Source organism: Lutjanus erythropterus, chromosome 10 (assembly GCF_056507025.1).
Source record: "Lutjanus erythropterus isolate fLutEry1 chromosome 10, fLutEry1.hap2, whole genome shotgun sequence".
Classification (NCBI taxonomy): Eukaryota; Metazoa; Chordata; class Actinopteri; order Lutjaniformes; family Lutjanidae; genus Lutjanus; species Lutjanus erythropterus.
The window spans coordinates 30339221-30357713 of record NC_139326.1 but is presented as its reverse complement, the minus strand read 5'-3'; the positions used below and the strand labels follow the sequence as shown (position 1 = coordinate 30357713).

Here is an 18493-nt window from a genome sequence, read left to right as displayed (position 1 = left end):
TGTTTCCTGCAGCTAAGACCTACATTTGTGTTTCACAGCACATGGTCAGTACTTTGAGTTGCTGCTGCAGACAATTTGATGAGTAAAAGAGAATCATTATCCTCTTCAATAGACCAAGTATGATTATCTATCTGTATGAATTGTCCATGAGAGGGATCTCAATGATCCCTGAACTTAAATCCCTCAAAATATCATGAATTATTTTGGTCATTACCAAATCCTTGCAGTGCAGTAACACTTGGAGTTAATAATAATAACAATAAACTATTTTAATATTTCACTCATGGCTTTAAATGTAAGTGTGAGGACCAGCCACTCATACAATATATAACACTTGTCTTCAAAAAGCCAGTCCTTGTAAATAAGTAACATTAAAACAAAGTTCCTCCGTGACCTTTCCATTGCTGAAAACATCCACTGGGTCAGTGTCATCAAACACAACATCAGGAAGCCGTCGCTCACCCCCACGACTGTGTAATAGGTTACTATCATAACCACAGTATTTGCAATCATAGTGTTGACCTCTCACACAGACAAATGTAGACACATCAAAACAATACTTTTATCTTTATTATGAAACCATTACGGGGTTGTGGGGTTAATGCTAATGCTAAGAAAACAACACTGAAAAAGCACTGAAAATATTTCATGCAACATCGTCCCACTCAAAACAATCCAAATGTATTTACTTCATCCCATTAAGGCACTAAAATTATACATGTTTTTCTCTCTCATGAAAACTGACAGATCAGGCAGAGCATCAACCAAACATCTACATAAACTTTATTAATATTTTACAGAACTGATGTCTCAGTGTTTTTCACATTATCTACTGCATCTCATCTCTCCGTGTACCAGTCATACTGGTATTTAAGGCAGGTCATAAATATCCTTTCAAATCTTTGTACTCCAAACCTTTTCAACAAGTGACGCTAGGAGAAAAGTAGGCATTTGCATTCACTGATGTCAAAATTACTTGCAATTACACTATTTGCAAGGACACTCACAGCTGTCAAGAATTTAAGTAGGGCTAAGCTTTCGCTTGTTTAAATCTGAAGTGGCCACATTAAAGAGGCAACACTGAACACGACCACAGACCAGATGAAACACTTTATTGTGAAAATCTTACACAGAATGTCTTTCGTGTAAGACAAAAAGTACTTTGTTCCTTTATTTTTGCTTTTACTGATCTGTCATTCTACTGAGGTCACCCATGTGCTACATATATAAGTATAGAAAAGTCTGTTTTTGTTTTTTTTTTAGTTTAGGTTATTAACCAATAGTATGAAAACACTGCAGGTTTTTTTTCTTTCTTTTCTCTCACCTTCTCTGATTCCATTTCGAGGTGTCTGTCAGCTCGTGATACTGTGATCACATGCTTTATCTGAGGTGGTCTAAACGCATTTCACACATTCTACTTTTCCTCTTGGCACCTCTTACAAATATATCACATCAACAATCTACCCCAGACATTACTAGAAGTCTTGCCATTCAAATTCACACATATGAAAGCTCAATAGGTGACATGTCATTGTATGTGGGAACTCTTTATTTTCTTATTTCCTACAGTCCGTTTCTCTTAAACCAGACGTGACTGTTAACACTGCATTCTAAAGTTCCACAAAAGCTATAGAACTAAGTACTATTGCCTTGCTATGGGTTGTTGATAAAAGTAACTCAAAAGAAATATAAACACTTATGTCTTTGCTGCCATTTTTCATGAGTTGAAGAAAACAAATCGAAGACTTATTTTGTGCACACAGAAAATGTTTATTTCTCTCAAACTCTGTTCACAAATTTGTTCAAATCTGTGTTAGTGAGCACCTCTCTTTTGACAAGATAATCCATCCACCTGACAGGTGTGAGATTTAGAGGTCAAATGTCACATTTTTGGCCATAACTCAGTAATTCATACACTGATTATGACAACATTTTGCACACATATCTCACAAGGGAAGACAGCAGGAAATACTCTCACTGGAAATACAAAAAATACTCCTATTCTTAAATCTAGGTCTTCCCTACATATAATATATTGGTCTGGACAGACATGGATGTGAACTGCAACCTGATTGGGTAGTAGAGGCACATAGGGAGGCAGTAATTCTAGTTGTTGAGTATATATAACAAAGAGGTTGGATTTTGAAGCCAGTCTCAGGTATTGATGACATGTTTGCTTGATCAGTGCACCTCCTCCAGGTATAGACTGTTAGTACAAATTGGAACTAGATGATTCCTGTATTTAAAGCATCTGTGCCAGGTCTTTGTCACTTGTCTCAGAAACAAGATCACTGAAGATGCAGTCTCATTACAGAGATGGGCAGTGATGCACTTGCCATCGATTCTGATACCCAACCATTTCTTCCTAATTTCGTCTCTTTCAGTTGGCAGGGCTCCCTGCTTCCACAAGCCACTTAACAAATTTCCACTTGCTTGTCAGACAGCAACTATGACCAGCAAATGATGTGGCCTATGTAGCCTCAACCTCAGCAACAAGCACCTCTGCTCCACTCTGTCAAACTGAATGAATGAGTTATATATTAAATTGTCATTTATGGTTAATAGAATGGGGTTACACACCTTCTCACGTCGACGGTAACTGATAAAAGCAGTCTGTGCAGGGTTAAATAGATCATATTTGTTTTGTGAAATTGATTTTATAGATGAAGCCTGAGGTCACTACTACGCCATCAGGGAAGAAACTCATATTAGTATATGCTTCTTGTTTTCAAATGCGCTGTTGATCCATATTCTGTTATTGATTTAATCTCATTTATACTGTGTGATTAGACGTGAGCATGTGCATGTAAAACAGGGTGCTGTTGTTAAAGGGCGTGCCCAGTCAACCACCGTGTTTAAACTAAATAACATTATGTTGCTATGAATTCTATTTCTGTTATGAATCCATTAGTTTCAGTCATTTTTTTTCCAAGGAAAGTGACTAAGTCAAAAGATTAACACATTTCCTATAACCTGCCATATTACATCTTTATATTGGAACACCTTAATTTGTGTGTTTTGATATGTGCATGTGGACCTTCTGTGTGTGTGTATGTGTGTGTTGTATGGGTTTTGTATTTGTTCAACCTGTGCACCGGCCCCTCTATCTCCACCGAACACCTTGAGGTCATATCGGCCCTGTGCTGGACAGGCTGGCTGGTTCCCATTTAGATTATGGATGGTTATTACTGCCTCCCGGCTGTCAGTCAGATTAAACCAATATGTCCCAGGATGGAGGCTCATCGTGCAACAGAGAGGACCTTCTCCTGGGAAGGAGGAGGAGGAGGAGGAGGAGGAGGAGGGGCAATTTAAATAAGTCATCTCCAGAACCTTCCATGTTTTACAAATTTATTAGTGCAGCCTCAAGATGCATCCATGTGTCAAGTAGGCCTATTTGTGGAACAAAATGGAACAATATGTTCAGTAATGTCCTTGTTTGTCTGCCTGTCTGTCTATCTACTATATTTATCTATTTATCATTGTAACATTACGACAGTAACCACAAGAATTACATTGTCTTACACTCTGAGCACCTGACCTTAACTACTTTAAGAAAAACATGAGCAAACACTCACATGTGCTCATAGTATTCCCATGTAAGACATTCAGATGATTAAATAAACTAATATGTAGCTTAATATTTAGCAGAATAGTTTTGTTGCTAAATAATCAAGAATTATGACCCCAGTTGTTTGATATTATGTCTGCTTACGGCTCTAATGTGCAGATTGGATTTAGGTTTTCACCGCTTTGAAAGACATGATGGCCATTAAATTGAATGGATTGCTCAGTGTTTCTGTTTATATCGCAGCTTTTTGTAGCGAGCACACTCAAGTGGTACATCATGATTGTTTCAAGATTAATTATATATCTGTTTATAGACGCACTGCTGAGGGAAATCAGCTGGCAGGGCTTTGATGACAACTTTTATGGGGAGGGAAATTGAAAGATGTTAGATTTGTAGAATTTTATGAACAGAAACGTTTCAGCGCTCAAAGAAAGGCACATGTTGCCATGTTGTCAAGATACGACTCAAACATTTTGTTTTAAATCTTTATTACTGAGTGTAACTACCACTTTCATAGTATCCCAGCAGTGTTATATTTGCTTTTCCTTCTGTGGCTTCATAATACAATATTAGAAGTATTTCCACCAGAGTATTTGTGGCAGTGGCTTTAACAGCAGGGCGAGACAGACGAACAATTTTTTCAAAACCAGCCTGTGAAGTCATATGTTGATTCACTGAATAATTTCCTCTCTGCATTCTTCCTGAAAGACATGGAATAATAATATTGAAATATTTAGTAATATTTCCACCTTTAGAATACCCACATTTAATTCAAGTTTGATGACAAAAAAAACTTTAAAGAATCTTCATTCCTTAAAGGCATAGTATGACATTTTCTTCAAAAAAAAACAACAATTCATTGACTCATATAAACATAATCCCTGTAACTCATCACTTATGACCTGTTAGAAGTGTGTGTTGGTGTCTGTATCTGCACAGACCCTGCTCTTTTCAAGTATTTCCTTATTTTCTCATATTTGCTGTCCTCCAGATGCTTCTGAGCTTCAGCCTGTTTGGCAGTGATGCGTAGCCCTCAGCCAACAGCACACAGGTTTTGAAGTCAGAACTGTACAAAAACGTAGCAACCAATGATTACATTGCGTTCTTCCTTAGAGGAAAGGAAAAGGTCAGAATCAGATCTTGTCTAGCTTGTGTCTCCTAGACATAAATGAGCTCAATGCAAGACCAATATGAGACTTCAATCATTTTCTCATACATCTTGAATTCATCTCCTAAGAAAATGCCTTTTTCCCGTCTCAGCCAGAGACTGATTTGAGCTCAGTTGAAGATCTTAAAAAAAAAATGTCTTTGTTTGTCTCAGTGCACTGATCTGAAATTTGTCTCAAATAATCAGCTCTTGAAGTAACAGTGAGATCTAAAGGAAAACACAGTTGCCTTAAATGAGATCTTAAATTTGCCTCAGTGGTCAAATTTAAGTCTTGTTGCTCAAATACCTGTGAACTCAGCAAAGATCTAATGCTTTTCTTTTGTTTTGCACCTTTTTTTCTACTAAGAGGGAATTTTAGGAGAAACAGATGAGATTTTGGTAATGCTCAGAATAAGAATCTCATCTATTTCTCATAAGACAAAGAAAACATGATTGTGAGATGCAAAATTTTCCTCTGGGTCATCTCTTTTCCTCCCCACCATCCCCTTTCTTTGCTATCTGTCTGTGAGAGCTGTAGAAAGAAATACACACTTAGACGCAGACAGGCAGTGGAGACTGAGGATCACTTTGGCTGTGTTCACACAATATTCAGCATTGTACAAAGGCGTGGCCATGTTTGTTTGTGCTTTACAACAGAACCGCTGTGAAACAATCAGGAAAAAAAAGTTTTATTACTCAGATTCAGCTTTGCTCTCGCTGATGGCGCTCATTCTCTTAATCAGCTCTCTACGTCTCTCCACCTCTTAAACTTCGGATGGCATATTTGCAAACAATGCCACATAATCTATAAAACAGGTCACTTGCCCATGTCTTCCAAAAAAATAAAAAATAAAATAGCATGCCTTTCCCCATGGTTAAGGTGTGGATTAGGGAACTAAAACCGTCATGCCTCAGAGAAACCAATATTCACTGTACAAGATGGGCCATGAACTGTGCTTACATGCGTCAGAGTCACACACTTCACACACAGCGTTCCATCCTGATTTCCTCTGAGAGGTTTTGCTGCAACAATGTCACATTGCTCATCAGGAAAGTGTGAACGTAGGTCCTCTGAAGTGTCTCACTGAGGCATGCTCACATCCACGTCTACTTCACAGCATGATATACTTGAGATTAAGCCAGTTTTGTCTGCAACTGTTTACTTGCTGAGGCATTTACCCAGTATGACCAACTCAGTGTCCAACACTTGCAACACTCTTTGTATTGTCTAATCTATTTATTAAATGTGGAGTACATTTTCATTTGCCAGACAATAACAGATGAAAGCGATGTTCATTTCCATGGGAAATAAACGGTGTGATGCAACTCAGATGGGTTACTTTGCCTCATCTATACGGAACACTAACAACTGTCGACATACATTTTGCCAGCCCAGTGTATTGTACAACTAACGCTCAGTATTTTATGTACTCTTATGATTCACCACTTCAACACTTGGCTGAACAAAAAAACATCCTTTTATGTACCTCTATCTTCCCAGCATGTGTATTTATGTGTGGGTGTGAATAGTTGTCTGCACTCGGGGGCGTATATTGTTTTTTCTGTTGTTGTTGTTTTTCTTTGTTGGTGTGCGATTGTGTGTGTGCACATACAATATAGGCTACAGTGTGTGTCTGTGGGCTCGCATGTGTGTGTCTTGACCTTGATGGTAAGAAAGTAGAGGAAATGGCAGAGGGGAAACCACACTACAGTAAGTGAAGCGTGGAATGTGCTTGGTTTTGGGTTTACACTGGCCCGTGTGCATGGGAAAACAAAGAGGAGCTTCCACTGCCAGACAGATGAGAGGTTGTGAAAGTGCTTCGCTTTGGCTCCTTGTGATTTCAATTTAAGCTTCCTCTCACATTTAAGGTAGTGGTAAAGGCTGCGGCACACTATTTAATTCTGTCTGTTTATCACAATGGTGTCTGAGTGAATCATTTTTCCCTTCCGTTTGCGGCTGAGAAGAGATTCATGGCTGCTGTCTGAGCTGAGATCATTTGTTCCAGGAGTGTCCCAAGTTTGTCAAAACACTCAGCTGAGTTTGTCTTGCTAGACATATACCAGAATTCACTGAATACAGACCCCCCTAGAAATAAAGTACCACATTAAACTAGATTGGCGATATAAAAGTTTTTAAAACCCTCTGAGAGCACTTTGTGAACTGATTTTATTTTCACATCCAAAAACACCACAGGGAATGCAGACTGACAGAGCACTGATGTTTGGCTTGTGAAGAGGAGAGAAATCGACTCTGTGCATGTTTCTCCGTGTTAGGATTGGAAATGAGACTTGATTAGTTTTCCAAAATGGTTTTGGATGCATCTGCAGCTGCATGAAGTGTTGGCATCCATAACTGTCTCGCTGTCAGGCTCGTGATCTATGTGGCTTTAACCCTCTCCATATGCTAATGCCTGATTAGTATTCAATGTGGATGTGGATGAAAACATGTACATGACATTGAATCATACTTTAATTAAGCCAGCTCATTGGTAGGCAGCATCATTTGCTATTGAGAAATAACAGACTTGCATATTTATTCTAGTCTTCAGATCGCCAAATCCCAATACATTCGTGTTTGTCCATCCATCCATTGAACCCTTCCACAGGAATTGTTTCATCATGTAACACATGATATGATCATCCCAAACACTAATGGCAATTCTGTTTGTCAGCACATGCATCTGATGCCCCTGGTCTTCTGCTTCTGTATCTGCGTCCAGCTTTCAGGCACATTTTCAGAACAATTTCACCAGTGATGATGGAGATGGAGAGTTGTGGTAATGATGGCAGACAGGCCGGATTTCAGCCACAGAGCTGGACTAGGCCTTTTACACTCTGAGAAATAAAGGTTCTAACTAGGGCTATGGGCTTGTCCCCATAGGAGAAGCATTTTAGTTTTTGGTAGAACCTTTTATAAAGGTCCCACTTGGAATCCTTTCAGAGAAGTTCTACCTTGGACCCAAAATAAAAGGGTATACCTAGATTATATAATCTGTGAAAGGATTCAAGGATTTCCTCAATCCTTGAAGAACTCTTTCTTTCAACAAAGGTTCTTTCCTATTGGAACCCTTAGTCTTACAAAAAAATCCCTAGACTAACCGTTTCTTCAAAAACGTGTTCTTCAGAAGCAAATGGTTCTGGATACCTACAGAGAACCCTTTTATATTCCACGAGTTTTATCTGGAACCAACCAACCAGTGTAACCAGAGTTGTCCAAAGAGTTCTTTGGACGAGAACAATTCTTAATGGAACTCTTAGTTTTACAAAGGACACTTTCGTAAACCTTTCTTCAAAAAAGGATTCTTCAGAAGCAAATGCTTCAGGGTGGAATCTCAGCCCACCAGGAAGAACACTTTTGGAACCCCTGTTTCTACAAGCGTAGGAGACGGGGATGCAGCAAACAACTGTGTGTGCCACAGGGTCTAATCCTACACTGGTCCAGAATGATGAACACATATTAGTCAAAGGCCACCGACCAGGACAGAGCAGAGCATGAGTGTATAAAGGGGGGATGGGCTGTGTCACAGTGCCAGGTTCTGCTTCGAGGCAGCAGCGTGGAGTATTTCTGCTGGCAGGATTTGGTGCCCTACAGGTAGCAGGTGTGTCTGGCTTTACCTACAGTACTGTACGCTCTCCTGGATTACATGTTACTGCACATATGGTCGTGCACATTGCAATTAAAGCTATAGTTGGATCAGCAGTGTTATGTGCAGCTGCAGCACTGAATAATGTGACATAGTTGTGATAAAGCTAATATAATTTTTCTCTCCTCCCCTCCTCCCTCTTCCCCTCCTCTGTGTCTCAACAGCAGCAGATGGTGAGGAACCAACTTCAGCAGGTGGGAAATTTTTATGCTTGGTAACGTGATTTCCCTTCATTTGTGTGTGTCTGTGTGTGTGTGTGTGTGAGTGCATCATTGTGTGTGTGATTGAGGGAGGGAGGGAGCTCTTTCAGTCTCTAAATCTTGGCCAAGCCCCGTCCTTCCTTCATTACCACGGACTCTAATTCCTGTATCGACTCACTGATCATGCCTGGTCAGCAGCACTCATGATTATATCATTTTGGTGGCTCAGTTCATAAGGCAGCCCTATTTAAATCTCCTCTAATAGCGTGACTCAAGAGAAATATCTTGTCTTTGTCTGGTACAGAGTTTGGAGATTGTTTTCAGAACCTCACAGTCCAATTCAGTCGGGTGATTGCTTTAGCTTGATTGCTTTTTCATTGCAAATGAAATTTCCTGAATACCTGAGGATTGAACATAATTTCTAGGGATGTTTTTGAAATCATTTTATGTGTGTGTGAGAGAGAGCATTGACTTTAAAATCATTGATTGAAGAAAATATTTTTTATACAGCTATTTCAATCTCAATCCCAAACTTTACTGTCTTTTACCTACATTCTTAGAAATAAGGGTTCCAAAAGGGTTCTACATGAAGGGCTGAGGTTCTACCTGGAACCAGTTTTTTGAAGAAAGGAGTTGTTAAGAGTTCTTTGTAAAACTAAGGGTTGCATTAAGAACCCTTTTCATCTAAAGAAAAATGTTCTTTGAGGAAAGAGTTCTTCAAGGATTGTTGAAATCCTTGGGTGGGTAAAAGATAAAAGCCTTGGAACATAAATAAGGTTCTCTGTAGAAACCACTGAGTGTGTTCTTGATAAGACCCTCATAATATAAAAGGGTTGCTGGTAGAACCCTTCATTTGTTCAAGAAAATTCCTTGGAATATAAAAAGGGTCCCGGTAGAATAAAGTTTAGGACTCTTAAAAGGTTTTCAGAAGAAACCTCTTAGCGGTGTCTTGGAATCTAAAAAGGTTGTCAGTACCACCTTAGTGGTACCAGAGAAGGTTCTGGGTAGGACCATTACACCGTGGAAGGGTTCCCTGTAGGACTTGTCATAGGTGGATCTTAGTGAAACCTTTTGCAGATGGTTCTGGGTATATTATTGGCTTCTTGATAGAACCCTCTGAAAGAGCACCAAGAGAAGGTTCCTATGAGGACAAACCAAGGAACGCTTTATGGTTCTAGTTAGCATTTTTATTTCTCAGAGTGTAAAATAAAATGCATTATGTCATTAAATACATGCCATTATCCTTAGTCTGGGTGTACAGTGTATCCAGTCCCTAAGGAGCGCACTGAGTGTGTTTTTGCTGCTCTTTGTGTTTGCATGTAATAGGTGGTAAAGTAACAATCCGTGAATTATCATACAGAAAATTCCTTTTAAAATCATCCTACTTCAAAAAGCATATTTGGTATTCACAAGTACTGCTTCTTATTATTGAAAGAACTAATGTAACGAGAGTTTCATTACAAAAGCAAGACCACAGAGGACAACAGTAAACAAGAACCTGATTTATCTTCATCAGTGATATAATTAAAATGTCACTTCACATCCTGTGGAGGCACTGCAACTGAATACAAACTTCCTACTTCTAAGTGCATCCTCAGCATTTAATTGTCTTTGTCTATGTTTCTTTCATTAATATTAATCACTGCTTGTTTATTTGAGATCAAATGGGTTAAAACAAGAGTGATTTATTTAGATAAGACTTAATACCCCCAGAAATCAAAGCAGTTTGTTGTCGCAACACTAAGCTTTGTGTCTTCTCAGAAAACAGAGAAAACACTTACATACACACGTCTAGCCACACACACAAATACATAATCTGAATATATATTTGGATTTTTACAATACCAAAGTAAACCTATTCAGTTTAACTAAATGTGAATATTTCTCACAATAAACTGAATGAATTGAAATCCCAATTTAAATATCAACATTCAAATGTCAACTTTTTCACCAAAGTAAGAGCGCACAATTGAAATGAATTATCTGGTGGCATAAATGTCAGACAATAGACAGACTGCAGAGCTTAAAATTTCCAAGATGAAATGTGAAAATGGAGTTTAATGACTGTGGCACAAAGACAATACAGTATGTCAGCCCTGCTTTTATCATATTTTAGAATAATGCCAACTGTGACCGCGTTGTAAATTACTTACAGTTGTTTTTAACGTCTAACAATAAGTTTATTCCTGTCTGCTGCTTTCAAGAATGACCACAGTAAATGCTGTTGCCAGAGTCTTTTTTCTATGCACTGTACACATTTCAGAAAACAGAAAGAATAAGACAAACACCATAAGAAATAATTAGGTGTGACTTGTGTCCACTGACCTGGAACTGGACTTAGAGAGAAAATAGGACAGGGTGATGTGGGAGGCCAAATTACTCATGACATGTTTTGAAGAATTTACCATATCAGCTGCTATTTCACAGCCTTCTTTAATCTACATATTCACACCCTTTGTCTGCCCACATAAAGTATGTTTGACCTGTATTTAATGTAGGTCCTGTGTGCATCTCTGTGTCTGCGTCCATGTTGATTTGACTGTACTGTTGGCCCACACTGAAAAATAATGCCTCGGTTCATAACATACAAATTGGTAACATACAAAAAACAAGTTAAGAGTTATATGAACACAATTGCTTTAAGTCAGATGTATTTAATTATCTGATTAGTTTCAATTTAGGTTGACTTTTAAAGTCACCAAGAGAAAATGGCGGCTCAAATGCAGGGGGAAAAATCTAAAAGAAATGTGACTGATGTACTTCGACTTAAATAAGAATAGCAGGTTCACTTTTTACAGTGCACCATCTACATCAGTGTTTACCAACCCTTGACCATTGTGGCCCACCGTCTTGCATGTTTTAGACGTTTCCCTGCTGCATCACACGTGATTCTACATGTCATCTGAAGCTGCTATTAAAACTGGAAGTTTGACTTTGAGAGAGAAAATCTGCTTTGTGTGCTAAACATGGCAGAACATTAGATTTCATTTTGTTCTCTGACCTTGTATAATAATGAAATGAGTAAATTGTCTACATTTTCTCTACCTAAAGTAGGAGTATTTCATCTGCTGTAGAAAAGTCTGTTCATATTGTAAGAAATGGAAAATTTCTGAGTATAATAAAAACACAAAGGACACTGTACTGTACCTTCACCTTTATGCTGCAAAAAAGCAATGACAGCACTTAATGTTAGACAGAACAACAATAATACATGTAGTAAGCATACAGGGGATGTTAGTGCCTGACCTGTTCCTGTTTAATAGTATTGTAGGAGACTGTAATTTTAATGTTGCATATAAATTAATTAGTTCATCATTACCACATTGATTGTGTTAATTAATTCTTAAATTTAAAAGCCATGTTAAATGTTAATGTGTCTGATTGGTCACATAAGCACAAAAAAATCTGCTCAGTAAAAGTACATTTCATTTTCTTTTTTTTTTTTTTGATGAGCAGGAAGTGAATTTAATGGGCACTGGTGCCTCATTATGTATCAAGAGACTCTAATACTCAAATATCCACATTAAGAAGCATGTTCCTCTTCAACATCCATCTTCTCCAATTGTCGCTTGCTCAAAACTCTTCAGTGGATTTCAGCACCAGTGTATGAGCTCATCGTGTGCATAATCCAGTGTCTTAAGTGCAAAATTGATTTATCTATGTTGAGTATCTCAATATAGACTATAATTATAGAGAAGCAGAGAGTGCTGTAATTGTTTCCTGTCATTTACTTGCTTATTCATCCAAGAGACAAGAGTGTTGTTTGAAGCCCACTGTCCAACTTACTCAGTATCAGCTTGATTCGTCTTGATTTGTTGTTTAGTTCCAGCTTTTTAAATCAGACTTTCTTTTCTTTTTCAGACATTTTATAGACCAAATGTCTAATCTTGAAAGTAACCGTCAGATTAATCAATAACGAAAATACTTGTTGCAGCTTTAATGTTGTCATTGTGTAGTCCAAAACACAATCAGTAATGTAATGCATACATCAAGTATGAGGTTTCACTTCATAAAATAACACCAAATATTCATTCTTTCAATGAAAGCAATGATTTGCGTTTGTGGGGACTTCTGTGTAGCGCACGAGTCCTCTTTATCGTTGCCTGGGAAACATGCAAGATGCAAATGCCGTGTTCATGATGTGCTAATGTTTTGCAGAAGTTACACAGCTTATTTTTATGCAAAAAAATGCAACTTATTAAGCCATCCTCTCCTTGTGATCACTTTGTTTGAAGTGTTGAATATACTGAGAGAACAAAAATTTTAAAACTAATATAGACTGCAGACCGCCTGCTGCGCTGCCTGACTGAAGCCGACCACGACAATATGTCAAACCACACGCTTTTTCTGTTTAGGGTTTCTTCAGTGCGTACTATCAGACCTGAAAAAAAACTTTTAGTGGACACACTACATCTTGTATGGTATATTAACTTCAATATGTCCTTAACTTGTTGTTAGATTTAAAATGTTTGCTAGAAGTAGCATAAATTTCAGGGGACTGAACTGAATTTGGTTTTCTTTCTGTGTATGATATGTGTTATCTCACTTTTAATTGAATGTTTGGTCTAACATCAGTCCTTTAGGGTCAGTCACAGTGTCTCCATGAGCTGGAAGGCTCTGGATTCCACATACGTTCCACAAATTGAAATTTTGCAAAGCCTTTTGCAGGGACGCCACGGGTTATGTGCAGTAGATGCTGTGTCATTTCACTGCAAAAGGTCGTGGATGATGTAACCTGAAATTAAATTCACCATATCGCTGCGGGTGCTCCGGCAAATACTATAAATGCACGAGCCCCGTGGTTGTAGCACGTGCTCTGAGAATACCTTGGATGCCACTGAGACCTCTAGAAGCATAATTGAGCCTTAAGGTTAAGTGGATAACTAAGAGTCTCTTAGCAGAACAGAGAACAGTAGTGTCTCATTGAAAAAGATGGTGCCAGCCTCTTTCTTATTATCTTAAATCTCATTAGGTTACAGCTAATGTCTTTGACCATATATACAATTTGGCATTGCTCACAAACATCCAAATCTGGAAAGTACCTTTGTTACAGAAGACCTTTCAAAGACAGGGACAACGCTCTGACATTTTCATGGCATTTAGTCTCTGACAAGACGACCTCCATTTCTGCCGTCTTCAGGATGCGCTAAGAATGATGCTGATCTTCAGTGTGACCTCTCCATTTGGATATTCATTTGACATATTCCAAACCATTTTGTTTCTGCGTGATTCCTCCTACTTTCAATTCTAAGTGCATTTGTCCGACACTGTCAAATGCTGATGAGCTGAAATGGCAGCGTGGCAAGGGCACAGGAGAATAGGAGACCAAGGATTCACTAAAAGCATGAACGTACGGCAGCTCATGCTGAGAGCACTGATGTCATATTGGTGGTACAGTGCCAACTTTCATCAGTCGAGGTGAAGGATGGGTGCAGTGACCATGAGCCCGTGAACCAGTGAAGCCATCATAGAAAAATAGGCTGGGTTAAAATAGATTTGACACAATTAGGCCATGTCAGTTTTCTCTGTGATGTGGCTCGGTGCACATTCAGAGCTGAGAAGTTTCAATGTAAATTTCACCCTCTTCAGGCAGGTAAAATGTGTCTTTTTAAAAAAAAAGATTTTATAAAAGGTTAACAAGGTGGTTGTCATTGTTAAGTCAGTGCTGTGTAAGATGGAGAAAATGAAGATGAAATTTGGTTGACAGTTTCATTTTCAGGGGAGTTTTTCAATGACAGTCATTTCAATTGTGTCGTTTAATTATCTACTGAATCTCCTTGAAATAAAGGTTTTCAATAAAGCTGGTGGGTGTAACTGAGGGAGCGTTGCTCAGTGCGGCTGTCAATGGATGAGCAAGTCATTTGCAAATGCTTGTTTGTTGTAAGTAGGAGTATTAAATTAACCTTTTTTGCTGAAAACCTCCCTGCCATGCACTTATTTTCGTCTGATAGCAAGCAACAGTATATGCCACATAAAAGTGATAAGCATCATCCGGAAGCTGGGAACCTGAAGATTAATTTTAGATGCCACCCAGCACTCCGTGTCATTAATCTGTAATAAACCCTGTACTTTCTCAAGGCACCTATTCACATTTTGAAAGTTAAGAGTGTGAAAGGGCATAGAACATTATGATGGACGTGTGTGATGGTCGTTCTAATGCTCTTATCCAGCCGTTTGGCTGTTTGGCCGTTTATTATGTTTTAAAATATATCACAATAAAATTAGTCACCTGTCCAAAATACCACATTAAGACTCCAAGCCCTCTTGGATTTTTTGCCTGTTGGATGGTGAGCGCTTTTGTGCTGGGAATTGCACAGAAATCCACTTATTGTCAAATACGTAGGAAAGCTAAAAATCCTCTGTAGTTGTACATGAGTCTGTGATTATTCCTAGAGGTTACAATTGGTCATTTACACAGTCAAGCTTAAAAACATGGTCTCACCACACTCAGCTTTCCATCCAGACTCACTTCATGATACTCCAGTACTGTTTAGCATATGCAATATGCAGAAATATCAAAGTTGAATTGACAAAAACAACAAATAAGTGCAAAGTTTTTGTCCAAAACTGTATGTGATTAGCATAAAGTGCATTTGTCTGCAAAGATCGGTTGGGCTGAACATACAGAGCATGGCGCTGTGCTCAAATTACTGTAATTGAGCAGTTTTTTGGGGTACTTGTATTTTTATGAGTAGATTTTCAAGTCTGTAAGTTTAATGGTACTTAAGATTCATTACAAGGTGTAATCTACTTTGTTACTTTTAAAATCATAGTTGAGTACAGAGTGCAATTTGAATCAATATCCAAACCTTTCCTCTGCATTTTAGAAGCCAATCAGGTGATCTGATCACAAACAGGCCAATGAGAACAATGAGATACAAATGAAAAACAAAACAAAATGCTGCAGCAGCACACATTCAGAGTAAAGACATTGATGATTAATCATTAATCGGTTAATTGCCATTAAGAATTTAACCAATTAAAAATGTATTCATGGATATTTCATTCATTTATTCATGGAAATCATTTCACCTCATTTGACATTGTTTTGTCTAGTGGAGCCATTTGTGAATAAAAAAACAAAGTTAGAAAAAAAAAACTGGAGAGGTGACTGTGACATCAACAGTAACTAATACTCTGTACTACTACTGTAATACTTTGTACTTTTACTTAGTATATTCTTAACACGAGTACTTTTACTCATAATTGAGTATTATTTTAGTAATAAACAGTACTTGTGCTAAGTATAAATTTTCAGTCCCCTTTCCACCACTGCTGATAATCGACTATAAACCATATGATTGATATATTATATGTGATATAAATGATAAATGATGAAATATGCATCCCGTGCTTCCCATGTTTTTTCATTTCACACCGTCCCTGCAGGGAGTTTTCCATGAGTTTGAATTACCTCAATTTTTTCCTCCATGTGATAAAACATGACAATCTGTCCATCCATAAAGCATCAGTGTTGTTTGTGGCTGTAATTTTTACCGTTATTTACTTATTCCACATATTTGTCAGTTGTGTCTTCAGAGAGAGAGAGGGACAAGCAGCAGACAGGCAGTAGAGAGAGAGGGTCTGTTTTTTTTATCCCAGAACATAACTTTTAATTTATAAGAAGTTCAGCTCTATATTTGATTAGAAAACAGAAAGACGAGCAGAATCATGTGCTAACTGGCGCTGAAAGATGCACTTCTGATGTGTTCCAAAATTGACATATTGCAGCAACATATTTTGCCAACTTCCAAACAAACTGTAATGACACTTACGACATGCATGACAACGAGCCTGCTACAGCCTCTGAAAGAGAGGAACGGTGGCCATGGAGGTGGACATCGCTGCGGAGTTGAAGAGGTTAGAGCTACTTCCTTGCTCCTGTAAGTGGTTAGTTGGCCCCACAACCTTTTCCACTTCACTGCGATCAACAAAAATCTTTATCAAGGAAGAGTCGGTAGTTCCTCATCCGATCTCCTCATGACCCCGACCTATGCAGTAAACAAGACTTTTCTCCTCCCATTCATTTAATAATTTCTGAAATAGCTGTAATACTTCACATCTTTTATAGAGGAATGTTGTCTCTAAGTCTTTGTAATGGAAAAACAGAGTGAACAAGAGGCTCAGCACTTAATTATATCCCTCTTATGAAATCAAGTGAGTGTTAATACCTAAACCCTCTTTGCTTCAATGGTGCATCGTAAAATTTAGCATTGTTAACTTTATAATTCATAATGGGCTGAGTTATAAGGTGCAGTACAATAAAATTAGTATTCGCTCGTACATTTGGAACAGGCTAATGTTTGTGAATGCTGTCAGCTAAGATGAAAGAGCGCATGTAGACTTAACCCTGGAGATGTCAGGCCTTTGTGATTGATCTGCAAGGAAACAAAGGATGCTTTCCCCTGTTTAACCATTGGTCAGGTTTTCACAGCTGATTGATTGGACTCTTTTTGCAGCCAGAAAAGAAATCACAGTGCTCGTGCCGGACACAACACAGGCTCACATCAATCACAGAGCGAGCATTTGGCTTGTACAGCAGAGCAGCAGCTGACATTCACACAAGAAAGCTGCCAATGTTTCCTGCAGACGTGCATCACACAGACTCGCATCACACAACTTACGAAGAGAGCATCCACTGACAGGCTGATGAGATCTCTTCAGATGACACGCAGTGTCCACCTCCTCCACTTTTCTGGAAATGTTGCTGTTTCCTTTTCTTATATGTGTCTTGATCTCCAGTTTTGTGTCCTCTCATCCCTGCCGCTTTCTTCTACCACCATCTGTCATTCCTGTATGCCCTCATTCTTTACTGAAAATGGCACTTTAAAACATAATGGACATTAATGTATGGAAAATATTGTGCAACAGATTTATATACTGTATATTTTATGGCTGTCCCTGACCAAAGCTTTTTATAGATAACTGTAGTTATGAGATGAAGCCATTAGTTTTTGCACATTCATGATATTATTTAAACGTATTTTTGAGGTGTGAAGTGAGAAACCTGTAAAATGCAAACACAAAAATGGGAATTATTCTGAATGTGTTGGAACAACCAGCAAGGAGACTGAACAGTTTATTTTATTTTAAGACAGTATAACATCACATAACTCTGGTTGTTCAAAAGAATAAATATCTTCCAACTTCACAAAAACAACAGATCAACACAATGGATGATGTATACTCACAAATTACCTTGCACCTCAGTACTGTATCCCCAGTTGTCAAACTGGACATGATCGCTTGACAGCTACCTAACCACAGTTAGTAACAGTCCACTGGTGACTTCAGTGGCTGCTGAGTCCGCTCGATTTGCCCTCTTGTCCAGCTCCGGTTTTGGTGCTCATCCTAGAGACGCTCCCTGCCAGCATTCACACGGATTCAGACAAATGTTGCGCTGTTGACAACACCATGTGGACAGTACTGGAAAAACAAACAGTCCGATCAGGTCTGCAAAGCAATATGTTGACGTCATATTGTTTACAAAGAATGAAATGAAATGTATTATGTGACATTATTTAATTATTTGAGTCTGTTATTTTATGTAATTATTCTAGTAAGCAGTAGGAGTTTAGTAGTAGTTCCTTGTGTTAGGGATCTCATATCTGGTTTAAAATTCTGTTGTAAAGGCCAGCAGAAAGTTAAAATATTTTATCTTTGGACAGCAATACCACCTGCAGTTACTGTTATTGGTATTCTCTGTCAGCCTCACCTAATTTTACTGTCCTGTCCTCGTCAGATCAGTTTTCAAGGATTAAATGAATCGCCAACTATTTTGATAATTGATTTATTGTTTTTAATCATTTTTATGCCTCTGTGCCGGCAACAGCCATGGCAGGAGGCATTATGTTTTCAGGTTGTTCATCCAGCTCAGGAGAGCTTTGATGGCACAAAAAGTCTTGGCACAAACATCCACTTGGACTTAAAGATT

At 38.4% G+C, this 18493-nt stretch overlaps 1 protein-coding gene across 2 annotated transcripts in view; it reads left to right on the top strand.

Moving 5' to 3' along the window:
* Positions 1-18493, top strand: part of edil3a (EGF like and discoidin domains 3a) — a 165976-nt gene that overhangs the window by 31493 nt on the left and 115990 nt on the right. The window contains exon 2 of one of the 2 annotated variants that reach the window (XM_084729008.1): positions 8527-8553. In XM_084729008.1, the coding sequence (XP_084585134.1) occupies positions 8527-8553 (27 nt within the window). Of the gene's footprint in view, positions 1-8523; positions 8554-18493 lie in introns of both variants that reach the window. The other variant, XM_084729007.1, reaches the window with a different exon arrangement.